Below are 27,222 nucleotides of genomic sequence, written 5' to 3' on the forward strand. Positions count from 1 at the left end.
GAATTCCATAGAAGCAGAAATAAAAGGCTTTTGGGTGTAAAAGACCGTTTATTCAGACATCCTAGAAAGCTCACGTACACGCAGTGGCAGGAATAAGATCTCCCGCCAGAAGCACAGGTTATAACTCTGTCCATCCCATCCCCCCTCCCGGATTCCCATGGGAACGGAGGTCTCATCTCCCTCGCAGAGATAAGGTCTCCGCCGGAGAAGCTGGCCCATCGCCCGGGCTGTGGAATGTAGTCAAGGCCAGGCGGCTGACCCGCTCATCAACACCATTGAATCCTTTACAGAGTTAGAGCTAGCAGCCCTAGATGTGGCAACACAGAGCAGTACTTCTGCTCTCTTCCCAGTTTAGTAGAAGAAAAACATGACAGTGGCATATGTCATCAAATTCTTTACTACCCTTTTGTGTTATACTTGTGTAAAAATTAGCCACCACTGACATAAAATGTTTCTTCCTCTGTGTACTCTGTGGTAAGATAGATGCTGTTTCACAGCCAGAGATAACCCTACTGTCTTGTACAAATATCTTTATGATCACAGCATCAAAGGACAAGCATGAAGTGATTTGTTATGGTTCATGCTTTTGGGCTGACAGTCTAATATGCTGAACTTCAATCAACAGTTTATTCCTCATACCTTGCATTTAACTAGGATAAATGTCATAGTGATAACGAAGCTATATATGTAGCAGCGTAAGGAAAACTGATCACTGAGAGTATGAATTCAGTTTTTAATATGTATGAAAAATGGTTCAAAAATAAAGTTAAATTGCGACACACAATCTCAGTGCTGTTTTATAGAGTATAATTTGCTCTGTGCTCAAAACAATTTGTGTGTTCATACACAATACTGTCCTAAAATCATGGATAATGACAATAATTCAGCTGAATAGCAAGACTTGAATGCAGTAGCACCAAAGAGACTGACAAGACTTGTGTGGCAAAATGTTTCAAGAGTCAAAGCTCCTTTTGTCAGATACCAATAATTCAGCTGAAGACCAATGTAAGACACAGGACAGTTTGCTTCTAAGTATGTAAAAATTACAAAGAGCACTTTGTGAAACCGTAAGTGCATTAATCTGTCTGAATGTTGAAAAGTCAACACCTGGTCTGTCCGCTTCATACATTTACTGCATGGGTTTCCTGTGCGCATCCTTAGTTGAACACATCACTTCCTAAAGAAGGATTCTAGGCTGAGCAAACTTCATTGCTGAGTAGGGATTTGAACTTGGGTCTTCCCGCTCCGAATCATATTGGCTCTGAAAGCTAATATGGAGCTGCTGAAAAAACAGCACCCTATCTTGAGTTTCCATTCGTTTTATCTCTTTCTTCAACCTGAATAGTCAGTATGTCATATTAATAGCCTGCCTATTAATAGCCAGTGATGTGGACTTAAAGGTGCTGAAATGCCCTTTTCACACTGTCTGTTTTCACTGCATTATGGGGGTGAGATGAGTTCAACATAGTTGCCATTTTCAGTTCTTCACATTTTGTTCTACTGTGAGTTAATTGTCTGACCAAAACAATTCATCATTGTACTGAAATAACTTGATATTTTCTTTAATTCCAGCCCAATGGTCTTCTAATTGTTCAGCTTTTTTTTTTACAAAAGTAAAAAATATCCCTGATTTGTTGAAGGCAAAACACTTATTTGGAGCGTGTTCAGTATTTCCCTTTTTTGTATTACTTTGTTTATATTGTACTGTAAAATCGTATATCATACTTACTGAGATAAGTAGCAAATTGGAGTTACTGACCATCAAGATACAAGTGTTACCTGCTCCATTGTTTTGAATTTCACATGGTTGAAATGCGTAATTCTTTCATACTGTCACCACACCACAGTAATAAGCATCACAATAGTAGTGAAATATTAACAAACACAAGACTCAAGACTAAAAGTTATTTAGGGCTTCAGTTCTAATGCAGTTTGTGACTCCTGTGCTGCTTTTCCTGTACAAAGGAAGGTATACTTTGAGTTTTCTTGAATAAGTATAAGAAACTCTTTCAGCATGTTAAGAATAAGGTATTTTGGACACCTCAAAGGCAGAAATTCCCAAGAAATGTCATTTGTTACAGTCTAGACAACTTCTGACATTAAGCATGTCTTTGCAAATTTTGTGTTGAAGCTTTGAAACAGACAGCATCAACGTGGAAAAAGTCAGGGTAGAGAAAGACATGCACCATAAACAGTATAGCGAGGACAATCTTCCATAGTTTAGCCCAACCACGTCATTGGGTGAGCCCACAGTGGACACATTATGAATTAACTCTGCACAATAAAGATATCTTGCCCTCATGAATGCAAACTGGTGCTTACAGAAACTAGTACAGCCTTGCTTACAAATGTAAGGATCTCTTACAAATCTGGGCATCATACCAGTTCACTTAGAAGAAAATGTATTACAGTTAGTTTCAGAAATGCAAATATTCTAATAAACTTACTATGTTCCGCTTCCAAATGGTCTCAAGATTATTTTGGATAGTAAATAAATTTGTTGAGAAGTGCTGTTTTGGTTATTTAGTTGCATTTCAAATACTACTTCTGGAATGAAATTATCTGTGTTTGCTATGTTGTGTTAAAATAAATGTAGCTTTTCAGTTGATTGTGATTTCCAAGTGAGGGTCATACCAATATCACCAATTATTAAGTTTCTGAAAAAGAGAAAGATAAATGCAGAGAAACAAAGACAGGATAAATACAGTACAAAACCTGAAAGCTAGTCCTATGTTAGTGATAAAGATAGGTCTGAATAGGTGGGAAATTACTGTCTTAGATTAATAATTGACTGTACCTTCTTTTATAAGGACTCATGAATCTCACAGGCATTGTGTTTGAAGTTCTTCATGAAATGTACAGGACGTTTAAAACGTTTGTGAAACATAGTAAGTGTCCATTAACAAACCACACACTTTTATATTCCTCTTCCTGTGGTAGCTAGTGCCAATAAAGTTTGTTGGAAGCAGCAGTACCAAGAACTGAAAACATACTGGCAACTTGGAGTTATTTATATTGCACTATGTCAGTTTCTTTACTTGAAGTTTTTATATTCTGCTCCATTGAAGTTGGTCTGTGTTTGTTCCGACATAATAAATCTGCACTGGAAGTTGCCATTCACTGCCATTTCCACTGTGTACGCAATGCATCCTTCCTTGTCTGTATCCTGTTACAAATCAGCAGCTGGTTTGTTAGCCTGCGCAGGTGAGAAAAAAAAGTGAAAGCTTGGATTATAATGTGATTTCAGATGCTTTCATCCGTATTAATTTTCTTTGGAAACAAGGTAATTCAACAGGGTGACAGGCCATTAGAGGCTCAACTCAGGCTGTCAGGTGAAAACCACCATACCTTGGGAATATTTTGGATGTGGAGCCTGGCACTTTGGTATGTTGATATCACTTCCAGTCTTTTCTAGAAATGACATCATGGTATGCTCTAGGATTTGCAAACATTGGGCCTCCATTTCCCACTTCAAGCACCTGCAGGCAACAAATTGGGCTGCCAGTCATGGTAAAAGCTTAAATTCCACGAAACTTAGGTCACTTAAAACATTATTTTTTTCTATAGCAGTATGTTGGGGCGGGGGGGGGGGAGTTAAGGAACACATGTGACAACACAGAGGTTTAAACTCTCTGCGCCCCCCCCCCTTTGTCTACCAGTGTCAAAAGCTTAGCAAAACAAATAGCTATAGGAAAGAAGGTCCAAAGTTGAGGCTCTGTTCTCTTTATCTCAGAAGATAAAAGCATGTGGGGAAGGTCTCAATTAATCTCAGTCTCAAATTGGATGAAATAAAATCACTTTCAACAAGGGAAACTACAGCATGGTATATTTTTTTAGCAAGCCTTTATTGGCATAGACAATAGTACAACAATAATAAAAAAACGGATTTAAAAAGCATATACAATACAGGAAATAAATGTTAGGTCGAAGGAAATCTACTGGCGTTTAGTAATTTCCAGGAGAAAGTCTGCCACTATCATACAGAGAGAAGGATCAGGATTGTCCAACAAGTAGTGTAATCTAATTAAATCGGGGAGATCTGGTAAATGTAAAGGAGTAAGATTCACATACTTGGATCTAATTTCCTTGAATCTGAGACAGTGAAATAATTGGTGGGCCGAGATTCAACTGAGCCATCGTTACATGGGCACAATCTTTTAGCCTTTTCTTGCTTATTAAATCTGCTGTGTAACAAGGCAGAAGGCATAACATTAAACCTGGCGAGAATTATGGCTCTCCTTTGAGCAGGGTTTATTAAGCAATACAGGTAGTGTGCCAAGTGCTCAAATGGGAGAGAAAAATACAGGGGGGAGCACGTTTTCTTGGCTGCGGTGATTAGGGTAGAGAACTCTCTATCCAATAGTTGACCTTTTAATTTTCTTTAAGATTCTGAATAGGACAAAGGGCAAAGTGAATCCACTGACAGTCCAATAGAGGCCATTTTTTCTTCAATTATGGAAAACCAGGGGTTGGAATGGGTGTCAGAGAGCAGACGGTGGACCAGGGAATTACAGTCCGAGAGAAAATGAATTCGCAGCCAGAATCTAAATGCCCCCAGCCAAGCGGCTGATTCCAAGGAGTTTTGAGCTAACTCCAGACAAAGGGCTGTACGGCATGGTATAATGCTTAAAGTGCTGAAGAAGGCTCCAGGACACCAGGTTTGAATCCCCACTCTGTGCCAGTCACACAGTCTTAGCCTAGCCTACCACATAATGTTGCTGTGAGGATAACAGAGAAGAGAATAACACAAGCACCTTTAGGTCCCCATTGGACAGAAAGGCAGGGAATAAAAAGGAAAACAGTTTCCCCCAGTTAGTGAATTGCTTCAACAGCAAAGACTTTTCCTGATAATCATTATTTACAGCTGTTTCTTAACCATTAATGTTCTATTACCCACTAAATATATTGCATTCCACACCCACAAGTAAAAAATCATAATATAAAAATGGCACTGCAGAAAAGGCAGGTTTATTTATATATATTTATGACACTTGCTTATAATATACAAATCTCAGGCATGCATTCACTGAGACCCTTGTGCTTAATGGCCCCCAGCCAGCTGCTTAATGATCAATCACAGACATTTTGGATTTATCTTTAGGATGAGAAAAGTATAAAACACTTATATCCAACTATCTATAAAAAGTCATTGCAAGCGTAGAGAAAAAACTAAGGTCCCAAATGCCCCTTAGTTTTAACCCTCCCCCAATTTGTTGATTGTCTCCTCAGAGAAGTATATAGTCCCTGTTAATAACAGTCTTAAAATAAACTTCTTACTAATGGTGTTATACAGGTACAATCTAACTGGGCTGTACTAGGAGGAAAAACCTGAAGAATCTTTAATCAAGAAGTATTTCTCAGCAGTTTGTGCTATTTTTGTCTTTACATCTACTGTTATTCAAACACCTCCTGTGTTAAATAGTTAACACCTTTAAGCAACCATATCCTTGCCTATCGCTCACTCCCTTTTACATTCTCAGAAACTGGGTTAAAGAGAGCCTGAATATGCTTATCTTGTTATCTGAGAAACCAGCATCAAAGTAGGTACATTTTTAATTTCACTCACAGTTTTCTAGTACTTGAGTTTCATGATATACTATACTGTGAAAATAAGAATTAAGTGATGGCTATGTTAACCTCAAAGATTAAAGAATTTTACTTCATATTATCAAAGGTATTTAATCATACTAAAAGGATGATGCTTAAGATATGGCATTCAGTAAAATTATTTCATGTGGCAACTCAGCAAATGTGGCGGATTCAATCGTAGGGCTACCTAGCCCTGACCGACTCCTTTGAATTATATTCTAATAAGAACATTTAATTTCATAGCAGTTACTTCACATTTCACATTAATGTGCCATACCCTATATAATCTCTCAGTTTACAATAAGTGGATTCATTTCTGTTTTCCAAGTTACTGTTCACTCAGGTCCCAAGAGAATAATGTAGAGGGCTTGGAGTTCCATAGCAATTTGTTGACAAGATAGTTCACCGATGCAGTTGCATCACATTTGTTTGGATTTCCGTTATTGTGATCCAATGAAGCAGAAGTTGCTTTGAAAAGTCCAATTTACCCCACCTGACTCATTTCAGCTTATTGGTGGAGTTACCAGTTAGGTTCAGGTGTTATTAGTTGCCACTTTGAGAAAAAAGTTTCTGTCAACCATCCTGAAAAAAGTGGTTATGAAAATATTTTTTTGCAGATTCCTTCACTAGATCCTAACAATCATAACCAGCACTGGCCATTCACAAATTCCCTTCCTTTGGACATAGTCCTTCAGCAAACAGTAGTGACTCAATTCCAGGCATGCTTGGATGAGATGGATTTATAGGACCATTTCTATCTGGCTTCTGATCCAGTTTTGGAACTGAAACTGGCTGACAGTGCAAACCTAAACAGAACTACTCCGGTCTAAGTGCATAGGATTGCACTGTTAGACACTCTGTCAGAAATGCAACCCTGTTGATTCTCCTGGACCCTTTGGCAATTTTCAGTACCATCAACTATGGAATCCTTTGTTACCAACCGTCTGCAAGAGTTGTTGGAGGCACTATACTTCCTATGTGGCTTATCAATACTAGGAAGTGGAAGTAGAAATCAGCTACAAGATGGTCTTCCAAAATTTCATCTTGTCCCTCATGCTGTTCAGCATGTCCACAAAACCCCTTCAAGAGGTTGTACAGATGTTTGTAACAAGATGTCACCAGTATCCAAACTACATTAAATTCTAGTTTTCCTTTTCAGTTGAGGTGATATAGATTCTTAACAAGAGCCTGGAGCAGAAATGGGATGGATGACAGCTGATAAATTAAAGCTCAGTCACGTTAGCACTGAGGTTGATAATGCAGCCAACCTGGGATCACCCTCAATGAAGTTGTGCTCCCCCTGAAACAGCAGTTTGGAAGTGCTATTAGATTGAGGTGTAAAGATGGAGGAGCAGGTATAATCTATGCCATGTACTGTACTTAAACAATTTATTTGATTTCTTTCCTGGAACAGCAGAACAGAGATTAAACTGTGCATACTCTGATCATATTAATTACAGTGGTGTTTTCTATGCAGAGCCACCTTTGAAGACAGTTTGTAAAGTTCAGTTGGTTCAGAATGCAGTTATAATAATGCTATCTGGTATTGGATTTGAACACATCTCACCAGCACAAAAATAACTTCACTAGCTTCTCATTACCCTTCTCCCTTTCTGAGTAAAGATATCTAAAAATTAGGCCTGTTTAACTGCCTGGCTAAATTTTTTCTCTAAGTCCCTGCAGTGAATGCTGCAATTATTTGAAGTACTACCTTTAGTAGTACCTGCTCTGTAGAAGTCCTTCTCTTTATCATTTCATTTGGCCTGAATTTTAAATGCCAAGTGAAGACTTCTTTGTTTTTGTCATGTGTTGAAATTAAGTGATTTTATTTACTCCCTTGCCCCTGATCTGATGTGGTATGGTGTGTGTTGCTTTAACTGATCATGGGGTATCTTATTTTAATATTTTCACAGACTGTAATTGTATCTTATATCTTGTTTTTATTGCAAGGCTCCCTGAGAAGGTGACAGAAAGATATTTTAAATACATTGTTTTCTTAAGAGTAGCTGAATGAAAAAGAAAATAAAGGTACGTGAAAGAACACGTTTTACATTGTTGATCTGCACTTTTAAAACAGAACAATACATATCTACAGGACTAAAGTTGCAATCTTATGCACATTTTCTTGAGACTAAGCCTCCCTGAATAAAGTGAATAAACATGCAATAAGACTGAGCTGCACATGTGTTTGTGTTTCTCCACTAGAATACAAAACAAAGACACACAATTAATATTCTGTATGGTCACCCACAGCACGAACTAAGCTGAAAAGTGCTTTCTTAGACAGGCTGTAATGGGGAACTCAATGGCAAAGTTAGAATTTTATGGTTTGATACACAAATGTTCAGCATTATATACCAGTATAATTTCTATATAAGAAGTGAAAAATAAGCTGTTGTCATTAGTATCACTCCAGATTCAACAATTGTCTGAGATGAAATGATGTCATAAAAGTATTCAAACATCCTAGCTACAGTACTGGGGCAAAAAAGCTTCCAACCGTTAAGAGACAACTGCTGAGAGATAGACAGAGAAAGAAGGCTGGTAGAGACACAAAAGTTTTTCTTAAGATCTGTATTCAGGACAGAGATATTCATTGCCAAAAAAGCTGGAGAACTAAGAGGCTGTAGGGGAATCATGAAATAATCCTTACACAGAGCCTTGAGACAAAAGAAGGCCATGGTGGGTAGTATGAGGAAGGCTGATTTTTAGACATCGGTTAAAAATAACCAGCCAATCTCTGGCTTCAGGCCTCTGACCAATAAGGAAACACCAAATGCAGAAGACAATTTCATAGATGTAAAACTGACTAATTCTTTTGATTCCTTTAAAGTGCAGAGAAGTAACGAGATTTATTTAATTTCAGCTGAAGGGACAAAGGAAACATACAATGACAGTCTTGCTTGGTAATAATATAGGTCACCTTCACAGCTTAACACTTCAAGATTGACAGGTTGCCTTCTCTGGCTCTAAATACCTTGCCAGACTCCCAATAGTTTGAGGTTAATCATTCTGACCTGTTGTGAAGCTAAGGCCACAGCTTGACATTTATTTCAAACACATAAAACCAGTTAAGAAATTATCCAAAATGAGCAACAGAGGAAGATAAAAGTTAGACAGGATCTTCCTGATGGTAATAGGCAGGATTTGCCCATCTATTTTCCATCCTTCAGAACTAAATCCTCCCTCATCACCAAATTTTTATGACTTGCCAAAAATCTTGACAGCTAAAGCCACGGCCACCTCTATTGGATCTAGTCCCACAAGGATTTCAATACAGAAAGACTAGACGAGGAAATAATCACTTTGCACTGGAAGAAACATGGGTTTCTTCAACCCACCCCAAGCATTTTCAATAACAATGGCCATTTCTTTTCATACAGCTTTGTTGCCACTGCCAGTGTCCATCACTGACTTCATTCAAGAAATCACACACTTCTACCAGATTATAAGGATGTGTCCATGAAAAAAACAACCTTTTTATAAGTTGAAGCTTAACTTCCAAAGTTCCTCCACCTGTTACACAGAAGGAAACATTACAGAATGTTACTTTCCTTCTCTCACATCACCATCACAACACAGGTACCTTTAAAAGGATTTATAAACATTGCTCTTTCAACTGAAGATATTGTATAATTAAACAGGTAAGACCCTTTGAAAGACATTTTAGTCCTTGGAGAAGGCAACATACACAACCCCCCAGCACTGGCTCATACCACAGGGGTTCCTCTGGGTTCAAAGGGAGAACAGAAAGCCTACCCTTTTTTCTGTGGGTTCAACTGCAGCTCCTTGTCCAACAGCCAGACTTCACTTCCAATGCCTGCAAAATTAGTAAGGCAAAGAAAAGCCTGTCCCCTCATCAAATTCCAAGCATGGAAGAAAAAGGATTAATTTAATCCTTCATCACTGTTCTTCACCTATATATATACTCTTGTCAGCCAATGTGTCAGTTTTTAAATCTCTTATTAGAGTTACTCCTAGAGTCTCTCTCTCCTTGGGGATAAAGATTTTTCCTCTCCATCCAGACCAGTTAACCTAATTAAATCCTTTAAAGGGAAAGGATTTTCAAAAGTGTCAAGGGGCATAAGGTGAACCACATTAAAACCTGCAAAGGAAATGGCCTACTTTAACTAATCCCCCATCTTTCCAATGTTGCAAGGCTGGCAGTTATTTGCAGGGGGGCAGGGGGGATAACTTTTGCTATAAATACAGGGCACAATGCAGCCACAATTAAGCATTTTTATCACCAATGATTTCAATTAAATTAATTCAAGCATGAGCTTACAGGAGATGTATATGCATAGGCAACAGGTGTAGGTGGGAACCAAAATGGCACCTGGAAGCATAGTGCATATACATGCATGAGTTCAGTGCCTGAAAGGTGGTGGGTCTAGCAATCCTAATACTGACCCCCCCAGTATGTTGCCTGAACATACTCTTTCATTGAAACCAAAGGAACTTAAATGTTTCGCTCTGATGAGACTGTTCCCATTACAAGAACATAATGCAAATATATGCAATGTTTTATTGCCACTTTAAATAAAAAGTAGGAATAAAATTAACTTAGAAAGTGTAAGGGAAGCAAAGCTCATTGCCTGTCTAACCACTGTAGTATCCCAAGAGTTGATACCAAGGCCCTTCCCTTTCCCCCATGTCTACACTGATATTGTGAAATACCAGATCAGTAATGGACAAAACTGCTCTCCGCTATAAAATGCTGGAGGAAGAAATTAACCTGGCTTGCTAAACAGAAACATGGATGAAAGGAAATAACATGGTGTGTCTGTCTCAACTAACATACCCTGGTTTTGCCATCATCCACCAACCCTGTACAACTGGCTGAGGAGATATGACTATTGTCCTCTGCAAGTTCTTCAATTTCTGCAGACTTCCAGTGCAAGCTATCACTGGCATTGACTACATGCTGTTTATGCTAGCGGTTAAAGGTAGATTCAGCATTCTTCTTGTCTACCAGCTACCCAGTTCCCCATTGGGCACACTTCATGAGTGAGTAGAGGCCCTGGAAGCTCCTTAACTGATCATTCTGGGGGATTTCAATATCCATGCAGAAAATAACTCTCCAGGACCAGTCCAGGATTTTATGATCTCTTTGACTGCCTTGGGCCTCTATCAAATTATGTTGGGCCAACACATGAAAGAGGTCATACAGATAAAGTTTGGGGTTGGATGTCACCAATATGTGGATGATACCCAGCTCTGTATATCCTTATCCAAATGGACAAGTGCTTCACTGGCTAACCATCAGTTACTGGGCTGAATTTAAGCCATCAGCTGTTGCTTACAATCCTTTTATAGCTTTGCACCTTCATACCTGTGAGACCACTTCTCTCCCTATGCTCCACCACGACTGCCTTGCTCATAGGAGCAGGGCCTTTTACAGATGCCAACCTGCAAATGGGAAAAATCAACTACTGCCTGTGAATTGCCTCTTCTGTTGTGGCCCCCACCTTGTGGAACAGCTTGCCTGAGGAGGTTAAAAAGGCTCCCACTCTCCTGGCTTTCTGCAAATTATGCAAAACTGAATAATTCAAGAGGGCTTTTCTGTCCAGGCAACAGAGCTGCACTGTACTAAATGATTTACAAAGTTACTTAGAAAAATTATTAGGAACTGTGGTCTTGCTGAAACTAAGATCCTGCTACAGAATTTTGCATTATTGAATTTGTCATGTTAATATTTATGCTTTGCTTCAGTTCTGTTTTTAGATTTCTGGTTGATCCTACAACGCTACAACTGCTTATTGAATGTCCCATCCTGTCAATTGTATTGACTCACTCTGTGTAATCCATCTTGAGTCCAAGTAAGAAAAGCGGCCAATAAATAAAGTAAACGAATACATAAATACAGGGGCGGGGTACGCGCCATGCTCCGGGCGCACGCCTGGGGAGCGGGGGGGAAATATAGAATGTGCACCGGGCGCAGTTTGGCCCAGATACGGCTCTGTATAAATGTACTGATCATATCAAGATTTTTAACAGATGATTCCAGTTAAGTATCTAGCAATTAACATTTGGCCAGCTGTTTGGCAAGTGAATATCCTCAACCAATAATATTTAATAAGGAAAACACTACCTCATATTTTGAAGCTGTTACATGATGTGGCCCAATCCTGTATAAATATATTTAGATGTAAATTCTAGTACATTCACAGAAGCTTATTCTCTAAGTATTCACAGACTGCTGCCTCAGTTCAGAATTCAGTGAGCACTGATGTACTTTTCCTTATCCGTGAAGAATATGTGTGCAACAGCACAAGCCGCTACATATCTGCCAGACAGAGCATGGGTAAAATCAGTACTGCAATCTATGGCTCATTCCGCACATGCAGAATAATAAACTTTCAAACTGCTTTCAGTGCTCTTTGAAGCTGTGCGGAATAGCAAAATCCACTTGCAAACAGTTGTGAAAGTGGTTTGAAAACGCATTATTTTGTGTGTGCGGAAGGGTACAAATGTATAATTACTTTCAGGCTGAACATAAATATCTCCTCAGTGGAGATCCACGTAAGCAGTCAAGCAAGGTATCAATTTTTTTCTATATTGCTTGCTCAAGCGGTGCCGTGGGATGCAACTTCTTATTACTATGTCAGGCCTCAAACCCTTCCATTCAATTATCTAGACTGAAATGCCCAGCCTGGCCAGAGTTCTGACAGTTTGGGGAGCAGGGGAATCAACAGCATAGGTATATATGGGTCTATTCCAACTCTACAATCACTCCCTCCATGTCAATCCTATCAGTGTGCTAGAGTGGGTGATTGCCTTTATCAGCAACTAGAGGTACAGCTTGCTTGTACCTTACCGATAGGAGAACCCACTTTACAGAATTCTACTTCCAAAGGCCCTTCAGCATCTGCTTCGTGTAATGTGTAACAGACTAGGACGAAAGGGGATCTAATGGCCACCATTAGCTATACCAGTTTCCAAGCCTGTCTGAGTTAGAAGAGAAAGGCAGGATACAAGATGCTGATCTGCAGGTTTTTGTGATCATTTGAATATGTTGCGTGAAGAGAAGTCTGACCCATTTGAAGATCTTCTTTCAATGGAAATTCCAGATTGAGTGATAAATCCATTTTCAGATATTGAGGAAGAATGAATTGAGTTACAAATTGACAGTGAGCCAAAGACAAAGTTTAAGAAATTGTGCCAAGAGTTTTGTTTAAAGAAGAAAAATTTTGATTCCTATCCTGCCCTACTGACATTGGTTAAGAAACTCCTTGATGCGTTTTCAATGTTATATTTGGCGGAATGTGGTTTTAGCATAATCATCTAACTTCTCTTGTAGCAAAGAAATCAACTCCTGCTAAGTGACTTTAAAGACTTCTTCTAAGTGACTTTGAAGCAGACATTGGGAAACTGGTATGACTTCATCTAGCCAATTCATTGCATTAAAAATTTACTGAACAGTGATGAAATTGCTAATTGTGGTATCTAAGATTCTTGCTAAATAACTATCAGACTTTGAAAAGCTAATATCATTGGATCAAGTTCATCAACCTCACTTAACAAATGAAACTAGTTTTACATAGATTTTGAATAAATATGCAATTTACTGTTATAGTTTTGAGTCTTTTTGTTATGTTCCTTGATGGGCCTTGCAAACTCTTATTATGAACAGTGGGGTTTTTTTTAAATGTTAGAGTAGGGCCACCAGGGATGAGTTTATGGAACCAAGGAGATAGTGATCCCAAAAAGTTTGGAAGCCACAGTTTGAAGTAGCATGTGAGATGTCTGTGGGTCTAGGCTGATATTCAGAAGCTCCTGTTCCAAGATGTCTAGTATAAAATTACTCCAATAAACACAATCCATTCTTGCACTAACTAAATCATTGATACATTTTAAAATAAAAAGCTGGGTTTTTAATGGCCTGTAAATGATTTTATCAAGTTTTCTGCATTCTTAATTATGATCCAAAGAAACTCTTATACAAAATCTCTTGTTGCTTACCCTGCTGAGCCTAAAACCTGATGGAGTTCCTTCTGATTTTAGGCAAATGGAATAGAATAGAATAGAATCTTTATTGGCCAAGTGTGATTGGACACACAAGGAATTTGTCTCCGGTGCATATGCTCTCAGTGTACATAAAAAAAAATACATTTGTCAAGAATCATAAGGTACAGCACTTAATCATAAGGTACAGCACTTAATGATTGTCATATAGGTCTAGTAAGCAATCAGGAAACAATCAGTAGTAATGAAAACATAAAATGTAAAATCATAAAATAAAATAAAATGTCAGCACAGGCTATAGTCATACAGTCATAAGTGGGAGGAGATGGGTAATAGGAATGATGAAAAAAGTAGTGCAGTAATTATATAATAAGTATATAATAAATAGTTTAACATTATCGAGGGAATTATTTGTTTAACAGAGTGATGGCATTCGGGAAAAAACTGTTCTTATGTCTAGTTGTCTTGGTGTGCAGTGCTCTGTAGCGACGTTTAGAGGGTAAGAGTTGAAACAGTTTATGTCCAGGATGCGAGGGGTCAGTAAATATTTTCACAGCCCTTTTTTTGACCCGTGCAGTATACAGGTCCTCAATGGAAGGCAGGTTAGCAGCAATTGTTTTTTCTGCAGTTCTGATTATTCTCTGAAGTCTGTGTCGATCTTGTTGGGTTGCAGAACAAAACCACACAGTTATATGGTTTTATTGGTTTTTCATTACCATTAAAACGGAGAAAAATTGTCACTGCTCAGTACAAGATAACCTTCTGTTGAGAAAAATAATAAGATATTGTGGTCTATAAACAACCTAAAATAGACAGACAGACAGACAGACAGACAGTACATGGCACATCTATCAACCACAGAGCCTAACTTTCTCCTGGTTTCACAATGGATATTACTGTCATATGTACCAACAAATCAAATGTTAGGTTAAAACAATGGTCTTTCTCCCCTGCCACACTTTCGGTGGCCTGTCTAACTTTTTTATTTCTAAAAGTGCCATGTAGATCTGATTCAGTATTTTCATTAATTTAATGAAAATGAATTTCTTGACAATTACTTGACAATTATTTTCATTAATTTAATGAAAATAATTGTCAAGTAATTGTCAAGAAATTCTCACTACATGAGGTTATGCATATGTTTCTAAGCCTTCACTGATGCAGGCTGTCTCATGAATAAACACAAACATAAGATCTTCCAAATGTACTCAGAGTACGTTTGTGCAATAAAAATTAAAAGCAACATTTTACTAATGTACACTGCTGTTATAATTCTGAAAAACAGAACTTCCCACATCTGCATGCTCAAAGATGATTCATACTTCATTGTATTTTATTTCTGGTGTTTTCATAATGGTTTTTTTTTTAAAAAAAATCTTGGTATGATAATTCCTTTATGACATCTGAGGCAATGGAAACAAATGGATCCAAATCTCGAGCTAAGCAGCTAAGTATGTCCTATTTTTAGCACTGATCTGTGATTTTAGGATTCTGATGCTGGAGCACTGAATCCCAGTTTGTGGTGCAATAGCTTCGTCTCAACCATTACCCGTATGCTCTGTTGGGAATGCCCCTGGGTGGGATTTTATGACATTTCTCTGAAGCTGTTCTCAAAACTCTCTGTTTCCCACAGTTCTCCATTGAAGGAGGAACTGCTTCTGCTGAAACCCTGGTGTTGTTAAGAGTTTCAAAATAAAATGTATTCTTAGTACTTTACATCACAGTAGGCCTCTACCCAAGAGTCTTTTGGCATGGGACCACTGTTCTGGATTGTTTGTTTTTTTCATGTAGGAGTTGGCTCATCAAACAAAAAGGACACATTGACAACAAACCAAGGCGTTCCTGATGGCACAACGCCCTTGTGTGGAAAAGTGGGGAGGATTTCATCTGCCAGCAGCAGTGAATTCCTGAAGAATCTGAGCTTCTCAACATAAGGACGGTGCATTCAATATTTTTTTCCGCTTTTTTAAACTTACCCGTTTCCAACAGAAGGTTATCTTGTACTGAGCAGTGAAAATTTTAAAAACTTCTTCCATAGAATGCAAAAATTGTCACTTGAGTGTTTTACAGTTTATTGGGCTGGAGCCAGACTAAATTTTTCATCAGCGGAACAGAACTTTTCTTGTCCCCCACCCCTTCCACTACAGCCTGTTGATCTCCATGAACTGCTGCTCCTTGGTTGAGAGACCCTGAAGAACAACATGAGGCATGTGTACAGCAGCAAGAAGGAACTGGTGACAATTGTCAGTTTAGTATGGATCCAGTCCATGCACTGTTTCAAACAAATCTTTAGAGTCCTTTCAGCTACTTGCCGTAATTCTCAACGGCGTTCTCAAAAGCTTCTTATTATGCTTTATATAATTGCCATCTTAAAAACCAGCTTCTCACTTTTAATCCTGCTTCTGGAGGGTTTTTTTGTGGCCATTAAAAGAATATCAAATTGTTCCAGATACTAATTACAATTTTAAAATGTACTTGAATTACATAGAATACACTGAAAGATATGAATTCAAAATATAGTTAAGCTATTAAATAAAAGTTAAAAATGTTTCTCTGTGCCAGGAAACTCTCAAGCCTTTACAATTTTGTCCCACTCTACCAATGCCAACATTTTGTTTGACTACCAATTCAGAAATAGTTGTCCCCTCTGTTCTTCCACAGCAAAACGTGAGTCACTGAAATGGCCTCATTTATCCATCAGTGTTTTCAGAAAATGTATCTCTGTGGCAGGAAATGGTTAAAGCAATAAAAGGAAGTAGGCTAAAATGCTTTGAAGTATCTTTTTGCACATGTGTGTAGAAAGACTAACCTCAAGAAAAGAATTCTATTACTGTTTGCAACTCATACCTCTACAAGTGAGAACAGACACAGCTTTTAAACAAGTTATAGCAACTCAGAAGAAGCAGAAAATTAGTTACCTCAGTATTCTCTTCATAACTCATAGGCACACTCCTTGCAAAAACAGAACTGGAAAAATAGAACTATATTCATTCAATTAATATGTGCTTCTGATACCATGGTTGTGTGAAGAAGACGACAAGAATGTATAGCAATTAAAGATAGCAACTAATTAAAATAATCACACACCACAATATTATATTTCATTGCTCAGAAATAAGTCTCTATGGTCAGTAGGGCTTAGTGCACAAGACTGGAGTCTCATATGAGGCATGTATGTGTCCTAGGCACCATCTTAAAAGACACATTTACTCTTGAAGGAGAGAAAAGGGGAACCTTTTCAAAAATTCTGTTGACCAGGTTGTAAAACAGGAGTCTTCAAACTATGGCCCTCCAGATGTTCATAGACTACAATTACCATGAGTCCTACCACTTGGCCATGATGGCAGGGGCTGATGGGAACTGTAGTCCATGAACATCTGGAGGGCCATAGTTTGAAGACCCCTGTTGTAAACTAACGGAGGCTGTGAGACTCAAGCTTCTCCCTGGATTTCCCAGCAGGGGCAATGGGAATCTCCTTGGACTGTCAGGTTCTCAAATACAATCAGTCCTGTTTGTCTTTAAAGCAACTGAATAAGTTCCTAAGAGGAATAGCACCAGTTTTGCTTGTTTTTGAAAAGATAAGTGGGGGAGGGGACCTCCAAGTGATAATTCTGTCTGTGAAGAAACAAGATCTGAGAGAGAGAGAGAGAGAGAGAGAGAGAGAGAGAGAGAATGTAAGAGTGAAGGGGAAGATCAATTCATCAAGCCATCAGTAGGCCTCAGTGACTGAACTGAAGTAGATTCCCTGCAACAAGATTTTGGAGGTATGAGCTTTTGAGAGTCAAAGCTCCCTTCATTGGTACCCAACAAAGCATTAACTGTCAAAACCTTATATTCCTCCAAAACTTGCTCATCTCCAAGGTGCTATTGGACTCTTGGGTCTAGCTACTGCAGCCTAACACAGCTACCCTGTGAAATTATCTGATGTCAGGAATGGATCAAGAGAATTATAGTTTGCTTTCTCAGGTAGAATACTAACAGGGGCATAACTTACTAAAACAGTGCCTGGGGCTCATCTGGCTGGCCCCACTCCATAGTCCTTGTAGAGTTTGAGTGCAGGGCCAGCCACCTAGCCCCAATCTCTACTAACCCTGCCCCAGACATGGGGAACGTTTCCACCCTTCCAGCCCTTTTGTCCATCCTATCTGAATGCAATCTCCTTTCATTCTATTGGAATAATACTGTCATATTGAAATAATTCATATAGATAACTAAGTTTGGACTTGAACCAGATTCAGTTTCATGTCCCCTGTTGGATATAGAGAAGTCTACATCCCTGCTACAGACCACCTGTAGTTTTTGAAACTCCTTTTATTAAAAGTAGCTTAAATTTAAAAACAAAAACAGATCTGCTGCCGATTCTGACTAAACTAAACACTGAACAACTAACTTCAAACAAACCCCATTAAAAACATGAATATGGTTGCTCAGAAATAAGCCTTTATGGTAGAATAGGGTTCACTCCTACTGTAAAAGCAATTTATTCCCAAGAAATGATGCATATGGCTACAGCCTTTTGAATAAGCATGTATAGGAGTCTGCTATTAGACCATCACTAGATTAACTGACATTGTCTGTGGAACAGTACAACTCAGTATAATGGTCAAAACGTAAACTGAAGGTCCAACATTTCCTTATATGGTGGTTGTAATAAATGTGTATCAAATGTCTTTCTTCTGTGCAATATTAACATATAGGTTCATTCTTGATCCAGGATAATCTGCTATTTGAAGTTCACAGTTTAATTTCTATATCAAAGTGGGATCTATACCAAATGGGAATGTAATCTTGAACATCCTGTAACTTTACTGAAATGTTACCATGTTTTAAAAAACACCCCCAATTCCTTTGTACTTAAAATATAAGAGCGAACAAGAAGGTTACATAAAATATTATATTTGTTGTACTGGAAAAAAGCTTTTGACCAAGCTTGACAAGGTTAATTTGGCAGGAAACACATGGATTTGTTTGTATGCTTGCCAGAGTTTAACCGTCAAAAGGATGCAAATATGTGCATGAGGTAGGAAGCTGAGGAAGAAAACTCCCTTGAGCTACACTACTCAGATCTCCCTAAAGCCTTTCCTCGTCCAGGGAAACAGCCTTATTTTGTACCATAGGTTCTGATGCTTTAAACCACTTAAAATTTCAAAGTATATCTATTTATCAATGGTGTTTACAGGTTTGTTAGGAGCTAAGAAGGATTCCTTCTAAGTGTTTGTTTTTCTAAGAAATCAAACTTGAAAGAAATTATTGGAACGCTACTAGTGGCCCAACTGGCCGGGGGGCGGGGGGGGGGGGTGGCGTGTCTGCCTATGGAGGTGGTGAAGGGCTGCACCAGTAGATTTGCCCTCTCCGGGGCACTTACTTCAGCAGAGGGGCAAATTGGCTAGGAAGCAGGTGCCACAGCCATCCATGGCTGCCAAACACAGCTCAGAGTGCAATGTCAGCACTCCTGCACTGTCGCTAGTGTAGTAAGGGCATCCCAGAGGCATGGTCGAGGGTGGGACCAACATTAGTCAGCTTCTACTCAGCCTTTGCCTGCTGGAACATCGGTGCCAGGCACTTGGACTTCTGGGTGGCAAAAGTCCATAGAATCCAAAGGAGGGCTTTTCAGTTGTGGGAAGTCTTTTTTGTTTGTCTGTTTTTTACCTCCCTGTGCCACCAAGAAGCCCTCCTGAAGGTGGAAGGGCAGTGCCCCATCCTGCCATTAGGGTATCTGGATTGGGCTGCCCAAGTTTAGTAACACTAGCTACACCATCTCTGTCTCATTCTCCCTTATAATATATGCCATCATATGTCAACAATGAAATTAGACTCTCAGCATTGGACAAATAGGTCAGTCCTTACACAAAATAATAAATTAACATAAATCTGACATTTAAAAATTACATTATTTAGAAACCGCTTCTAGGGAAGCCTGTTGCTGTTGTAAAACTTACTGTTTTCCAGCAAAGGAACTTCAAAGGGAGAATCCAGTGCAAAATTGTTGAATTAGAATTATTTCATAAGTTCAGAGCTACTCCCCACACATCTTAACTGAGACCTGGGTCTCCTCACTCACTTCAGGTGCTAGTATCTTGCATATTCTATGTGTTATGAATATCAATTAGTTCAGCTATATCTCTATTTCCTGCTTAGCTTACATTTAAGTCGACTTTGACTAACTAACAGCAGTTGGGCACTGTCCTCCCCCAACACTGAGTGAACTCATCCCTCCTTTTATTGAATCTTGTTTTAAATCAGCCTCTCATAACATCTCTCTCCTCCCTTGCATATTTTATTCTGTTGTGACAATAAATTCGTCAAGCTAATGGATGTATGCTTCAATGCATTTGAGAGGAGCTCTGCACAGGCGTAGCTACCATGGGAACATCCGGGACAAGTGCCCCGGGCGCCATCTTGCGGTGGGCGCAGTTTCATTTGTGGCTTTCTGTATTTTTATTGTTTTTTCAGTTTTGGCCTGCAGGGGGCGCGGTTTTTAGGCTAGTGGCACCAAAATTTCAGGCTATCGCCAGGTGACTCTTCTGATGATACCAGCCAAGTTTGGTGAAGTTTGGTTCAGGGGGTCCAAAGTTATGGACCCCCAAAATGGATCCCCCATTGTTTCCAATGGGAGCTAATGGTAGATGGGGCTACCCTTTTGAAGGTCCATAACTTTGGACCCCCTGAACCAAACTTCACTAAACCTGAGTGGTATAATCAGGATAGTCTCCTAAAGATAGCCTAAAATTTTGGTAATGTTAGCTTAAACATTGCTCTCCTGACAGACACCCTCAAATTTTCCCTGGGTTCTCTCTTTAAATCCACCACCTTTGGAGTGGATTTAAAGGGAGAATCTGGGCTCCCTAGATTAAAAAAAAACATTGAAAGTATTGTTGAAGGCTTTCACAACCAGATTCAACTGGTTGTTGTGAGTTTTACAGGCTGTGTGGCCGTGATCTGGTAGATCTTGTTCCTAACGTTTCACCTGCATCTGTGGCTGGCATCTTCAGAGGTGTATCACAGAGAGAATTCTGTTATAAGAGAAGTCTGGACACAGTGTATAACAGACTTCTCTCTGTGATACACTTCTGAAGATACCAGCCACAGATGCAGGTGAAACATTAGGAACAAGATCTACCAGACCACAGCCACGCAGCCCAGAAAACCCACAACAACCAACATTGACAATGATGCTGTTTGGGGTGGATGGCTGGGAAATCTACCCTGAAACAGCATCACTTTCAATGTTGTTTAAACTAGAGAGCCCAGAGTCTCTCTTCAAGGTGGATTTAAAAGGAGAATCTGGGCTCTCTAGTTTAAACAACATTAAAAGTGATGCTGTTTCAGGGTAGATTTCCCACCCTTCAAAAAATAGAATCACTTTCGATGTTGTTTAAACTAGGGAGCCCTGGGTGTGTTCAGATTTGTGTGTTGGAGCATGTTCTATAATGTGATGGTGACTTTGAGGTAACCTGGTGCAAAAAAATGTTGTTTGGTCGTGGTGGGGGAGGGACGCTGCCCATATTGGGGGGGGGGGGCGCAAAACTCAGATTTTGTCCTGGGCTCCATTTTCCCTAGCTACACCACTGGAGCTCTGACTAAGGCCCCTTCCTCACACGCAAAATAATGTGTTTTCAAACCACTTTCACAACTGTTTGAAAGTGGATTTTGCTATTCAGCACAGCTTCAAAGAGCATGGAAAGCAGTTTGAAAGTGCATTATTCTGCATGTGCGGAATGAGCCTGTGAAAATCTTATGATGGAAAAAATGTTGTCCTTCTTCAGGGTGCCACTAGACTCCTATTTTATGTTGCCACTACAGATTTGCAGCCCAGTCCAGTTCCTGGAGGTGGTCAGGGACAATGCTGCTGCCGTGCTGCCCCACCAATCTCCAGAGAGCTTGCAGGCAGCTTGGGGAGGCAGGAAAAGCAGGAGAATCCCAGGCCACCTGAAAGCCCTTCATAAGGGAAAATGGAGATATGCCAGCCAAAAGGCTGGCATAAGTCTGTCTTCCCTGCCACTGAGATTCCCAGGGTCAAAGTCCAGTGGGAGTGACTAATGATGGTGTAGTGGTTAATAGCAGGTGAATTCTAATCTGGAGAACCACATTTGATTCCCCACTCTTCCACCTGAGTGGCAGAGGCTTATAACCAGATGTGTTGCTGCACTCCTACATTCCTGCTGGGTGACCTTGGGCCAGTCACAGTTCTTCGGAACTCTCTCAGCCCCACCTACCTCACAAGGTGTCTGTTGTGGGGAGAGGAAGGGAAAGGAGTTTGTAAGCCACCTTTAGTCTCCTTACAGGAGAGAAAGGTGGGGTATAAATCCAAACTCTTCTAATGTTGGCTCCACCTCTGAGAAGACACCCAGAATGACTCCAATTACATCAGCCTCCACGTGAGGCTGATGCAACTCTGGAAGTGGTAGCTGGAAGCCGGTTGGGTGCCACAGAGCTCAGTATAGCTCTGCAGTCTCACCACTTCCCTATTTGCCCTCCCTGGTGGTGTAAGTTCCACTTACACTGGTCAGGAGAGCAAACATGTTGACATGAGTCTGCATCAACTCCAGGGGCTGTTCAGCTTCTCCATCTGGATTGGGATATAACACAGATAGCCATTTGGAATTAACTTTAAACCTCTTTAAACATTCTCTACACAAACACAAGGGAAGCTTTTTGACACCTTGCTCACATTTCAAATTACAATACAAACAGATTATGTAATGTGATATATACCATCATGTGTCAACAGAAATGAACATAAGGGACCACAGCATCTGTCAAAAAGAAGTGTAAGCTGATAATTAGACATGCAAAAAAAGAAGTTGAAGTGTGGCTTGAGAAAAGCATCAATACAGGATTTCTTAGTATCAATAAGCATTTCTTTAAAAATATCCAGAGAAGGAAACCAGTCACATAAGCAGCTGAGCCTTTGAATGACCAGGGAATAAAAGGGTTGTTAAAGGAAGATGGGGAGATGGCAGAGAAGCTAAACGAATTCTTTGCATCTGTGTTCACTATGCAAAGTATAGGGCATATACCCACGCAGTAGCCACTATTTTCAGGGAGTCTGAAGAACTAAGTCAAATTGAGGTGATAAGAAATGAAGTTCTAGACTACTGGAGAAAATAAAAACCAGTAAATTAGGTCCTGGTGACAGACACCTGAGAGTTCTTAGGGAATTCAAATAGGAGATGGTTGATCTGCTAAATCATGTGTAACTTATCACTAAAATCACCCACTATGCTAGAAGGCTGCCCAGAGCCCACCGGGGATGGGGCGGTATAAAAGCCTAAAATATAAATAAATAAAAAAATAAAAACAGTAGCAAAAGGTTATGGTGAGTTTGAAAAATAGGCCCAGAAGGGAACCAGGAAATTGCAGGCTTGACAGCTGTTCCAACAAATTATCAGAAATTATAATCAAGACAAAATTAGCAAATACTTTATCTCACATCTCATTATGTGAGATCCACCACTCCAGGTTGTTTTGCAACACAAATCAGTTTGCAGAGCTAAGGTCCTAGTATTTACTGTACTTTTCTGCTGACTTTAAAGTATGGACTCAGTATTCCCTATCTATGCAAAAAAATGTATATACCACCTCTTCAGGTAGTGCTTGCTTGAAGTGGCACAAAACGTAGGAACAAATGCATTAAAACAACAAAAGAATTCCTACTAATAAAACATGCAGCAACTTAATATGGTAGTCAGAAAACAGCCTTCAGACTAAAAGCAGAACAGAAAAAATATCTTTAAATAGATTAAAACCTTCAGTTGAAAGCTAGATAATATAAAGTTTTTATCTAATGCCTAAAATAAAACACGGTATGTGCTAGCAAATTTCAGGGAGAAGGGAATTCCAAAGGCGAAGTCTGCCACTGAAAAAGGCCTGTTTCTAGTTGCCCCCACTCCCTGTCATCACGGCAAGCAATGACCCAGAGAACAGGGCTTGGGAAGAAAATCTTGCTAACTGGTTTACTATCCAGTGTGGGAAGAGGTGGTTCACCACTCCCAAGCCAATGACCGAATGGAAGAACCAGCATTACAAATTGTCCAGCAAAAAGTAAGCAGCTGGTATAGATCTTTTAGCACAGGAGCAGTACAATCTCTATACCCAGTCTCCAGCAATAACCTGGCTGCCATATTTTGGATCAATGGGGAAGTTTTGGGACAGTCTTTTAAGTCAACTTCATGTAAAGCACAGTAAAAAAAATCTAATTTTAAAGCAACCAGAGTATAGATCACCATGGACACATCATACTTTTCAAGGAACGGCCTGTAAGTGGTCACTCAGATGAAGCTGATAAAATGCACCATGTGCCCCAGAGGAGACCTTAGACTCCAGAAGCATCTACAAGTTATGAACACAGAGGGAATGTAGTCCCTCCCCTCCAGGACAGGTTGACTACTCAGGTCCTTGAATGACACTGTCATTGACCAACAGCTCATCAACAATGACACTGTCATTGACCAACAGCTCATCAACCTTTTCTGGACTAAGCTTTGAATTTTGTTCAGTTTATAGGTTCTCAGATAATTAATCCTGCAAAGACTGTGTCCCTTTAGAGAGTTAGAATGGTATAGTGATTAAAGTGTCAGAATAGGATTTGAGAAACTTCGTTTCAAATGCTCAGTCTGTCAGTGAAGCTTGTTGGGTGACCACGGGCCAGTCACTTTCTCTCAGCCTAATTTACGTCATAGGGTGGTTGCTGTGAAGTAACATAAAGGAGGAATCATGTTGCAAGCCACTTTGGTCCTCATTAGAGAGAAAAGCAGGTTATAAATATCCATCAGAACCTGTATCACTTCCTGGTAGTTTTGGAGTAGTTTCAGGCAGCATGAGAGTTTCCTGTTTTGAAACTGGATCCCTTTTCTATAAAATATGTCTAACCTCTCCCACAACTAGTGGGTTGAAAGAAATACATTGTTTTCCTGTCAAACTCAGGTTCAAACAGCTCTGCAGAAAAGTCCCACTGAACTCACTGCAATTCCTTCAAAAACACACATAGCACTATAGACTTAAATTGGTTGTATATAATGTGATAAACAGTGATAAATGTGTTTATCACACATTCAGCACTCGCTACTGCTATTTGATAGATTATGCAACAGCAAACTATCAACTAACTATCATGTACAGTAACAAACAGTAGTTAACCATGGACCTTCAAAAATGTACTTGTATATATGCGTACACAGGCAATTTGTGGCCTTCACGCATTACACTATTAATTAAATCCATGTACATCAAAAATAACAGTGTGTGAAACAGCAAGCCACAAACAGCCCTCCTTACCCCAGTGATGAACAGCTAATGCAAGTCACTGCTCAGCTGAGGACCGAAAGTAGCCAAGTAGGTGATGTGACTTGTTTCACAGACATCACCCTATTCTTACAGCCTGAAACATGCTTGAAACAAATTCAAAGGGCTTAACTTCTGGTACAAATATAGCTGAGCTGCTGATAGAGAGAACAAGTCAGACATCCAACTTGCCAAAAAGAAGGCAGCTATGATAGGCAAGTGGGTCAGTGGGCATCATATCAAGCTGAAGACAAACTTGATCTGGCATCACTGATTTCAGACATTAAGGCCACAAGTGGTGTCTACTGAGGAGCCCTATGGAGCTTTCTCAGAAGTATACATGAATAAGATCCAGGTTGCACATCATTATTACAGAGACCTGATGTGGGAGAAAAGCATCTTTTTCCAGCAGCAGCTGGATTCATGTTACTCATCTTCCTGGCAGTTCTTGAATAAAGGAGGAAGCATGGAGGGGGGCCTGTTCCTACTTTACCAAGGGAAAGCTAAGCACAAATACGCAGACACAGCCTAGCAGTCTTAGGGCAGACTCCCCTTGCTGAATTTCTGGTTGTCAAAAAGGAAGGGGGGGAAAGAGAGCCATTAGACACAGCTGAGATTTTTGCCTTGGAGAACCAGAGGGCCGCTACCTGGGTGAGGAGGAGCACTCGGGCGCCCCCTGGCGTCCTCCTGCCGCCGGTCGGCGCCGTCGAGCGGGTAGGCGAGGAGGGTCATGGCCTCTCCGCAGGCGTCCTCCACCTGGCGGACCTGCTCGCGGCTCAGGCGCTCCCGCCAGGCGTGGATGGCTTCCCGCGCGTCGCGGGCGGAGATGAGGAAGGGCCGCTCGGAGGAATAGGCGGCGCCGCGGGTCATGTTGAGCACGAAGCTCTCCAGCGCGGGCGGCGCCGCCAGGTCGGCGAAGCGCAACAGGCGGCGCAGCTGGGCGCGCGGCTCCCGCACCAGGTCCTCGTAGCGCAACTGGGTGTAGCGGGCGCGCAGCCAGGCCGGGGCGCGGCGGGAGAAGAGCAGGTCGCGCAGCCAGGCCTGGCAGATGACCTCCAGCGCGCCGCCCAGGAAGAACTCGGCTCGGTGCTGCTGGTGAGCTCGGATGCCGCCGCCGCCGCCGGCTGCCAGGGGCGGCAGGAGCTGCGGTCGGGGGAGTCCCCGGGGCTCGGCGCGGTTCCTGCTCCGCAGCACCTGGATGCTCTCCCGCAACAGCGCCTGCTTGGCCTTGAGGCGGGAATTGTGGACCGCACGGGGGTCGCGGAAGAGCTGGACCACCCGCAAGTCCAAGTCCGGGTCCCGCAGCAGAGGCAGCAGCGCGCCCAGCTCCAGCAGCCTCACGTCCTTGATCACAACCACCGGGTACTTGCGGCATTCGGCCTCCAGGTCCCGCAGCGCCCGCGGCGGACAGCTCCGCTCGCAGGCGGCGCCGTCGATGAGGCCCACCTCTTGCCGGGCGCGGGGCGCGTCCGGGCATAGCGGGGCCGAGCAGATCACCTTGTTGGTCCGCCAGCCGAAGATGCTGGCCGTGCTCAGGTTTCGCGACTTGGCCCCGGCGGAGAGCGGGAAGGGCGCGAGCGGGTCGCGGGGCGCGGGAGGCGCCGCGTAAAGGCGCAGCACGGAGAAGTCGCAGCGGAAGAGCGAGCGCACCATGTCTCGCAGGGCGCCCTGCAGGCTGAGCGCGTCGCCCGGGTAGAGCGCCTGCCACAGGTGCCACATGGGCTCGTACAAGTAGAAGACGTCCGGGTGCTGGTTGAAGAGCTCGCCCACGAAAGACGAGCCCGTGCGCCAAGTGGCGTGCAAGTAGACGTGCCGCTTCCCGCCAGCTCGGCTTCCCGGGGCGACGGCAGCAGCAGCTTCCTGGCTCCCCGTCCCGTTCCCCCCGGGCCCAGCCGCGCCCTGGGAGCCTTCCCCTGCAGGCGGCTGCTCCTCGTCCCAGCTCCACTCGCCGAGCGCCTCCTGGAGGCTGGGGCAGCGCCGGGGCGGCGGCGGCGGCGACTCCTCCTCGCCCGCGCGCCCCCTCCTGGCTCCGTAGTCCAGCATGTAGGAGACCACCAGCAGCAGCAGCAGCGTGTAGAGCGCCAAGCCCAGGGCGCAGCGCCGGTGCTGCCCGCGCCACCGCCACCGCCGCCGGCTCTTCATCGCTTGCGCCCCGGAGAAGCTCGCGGGCGGCCTCCCGCCAAGGGGGCTGAAGCGGGACTCCTCCGGGCAGGCGCGTGGCTGGTTTTTGAAACCAGGCACAAACTTGAGAGGAAGGCAGGGAGGGAAGCGAAAGAGGAGCTGGCGGCGGCGGCTGTACCCACCGCCTTCCCCGGCCTAGAAACACGCCCACATGCCGGCGGTAGAAGGAGAGAGAGAGAGGCTCAAGGCAATAGCCCGCCTTTC

The 27,222-nt window shown here is 41.8% G+C and overlaps 1 protein-coding gene across 3 annotated transcripts; it reads right to left on the reverse strand.

Annotated features, from left to right (window-relative positions):
* Window positions 1-719: 719 nt before the first annotated feature.
* On the reverse strand, window positions 720-27,135 carry CHST7 (carbohydrate sulfotransferase 7). Of its 3 annotated transcripts, XR_007244209.1 has the most exons (3): window positions 25,485-27,135; window positions 2,798-3,196; window positions 720-2,657 (listed from the first exon to the last, which is right to left on the reverse strand). XR_007244209.1 is itself a non-coding variant. In XM_048492776.1 (2 exons), exons 1-2 carry the CDS (start codon window positions 26,977-26,979, stop codon window positions 3,192-3,194), a joined length of 1,500 nt encoding a protein of 499 aa, XP_048348733.1. In that variant the 5' UTR covers window positions 26,980-27,135; the 3' UTR covers window positions 720-3,191. The 3 variants fall into 3 exon arrangements, 1 of the variants encoding a protein (XP_048348733.1); XR_007244210.1 differs by lacking the exon at window positions 25,485-27,135 and adding an exon at window positions 9,349-9,580 and having other exon boundaries at window positions 720-3,196; XM_048492776.1 differs by having other exon boundaries at window positions 720-3,196.
* Window positions 27,136-27,222: the final 87 nt, after the last annotated feature.

The sequence above is a fragment of the Sphaerodactylus townsendi genome, linkage group LG04, assembly GCF_021028975.2.
Source record: "Sphaerodactylus townsendi isolate TG3544 linkage group LG04, MPM_Stown_v2.3, whole genome shotgun sequence".
NCBI classification, from domain to species: Eukaryota; Metazoa; Chordata; class Lepidosauria; order Squamata; family Sphaerodactylidae; genus Sphaerodactylus; species Sphaerodactylus townsendi.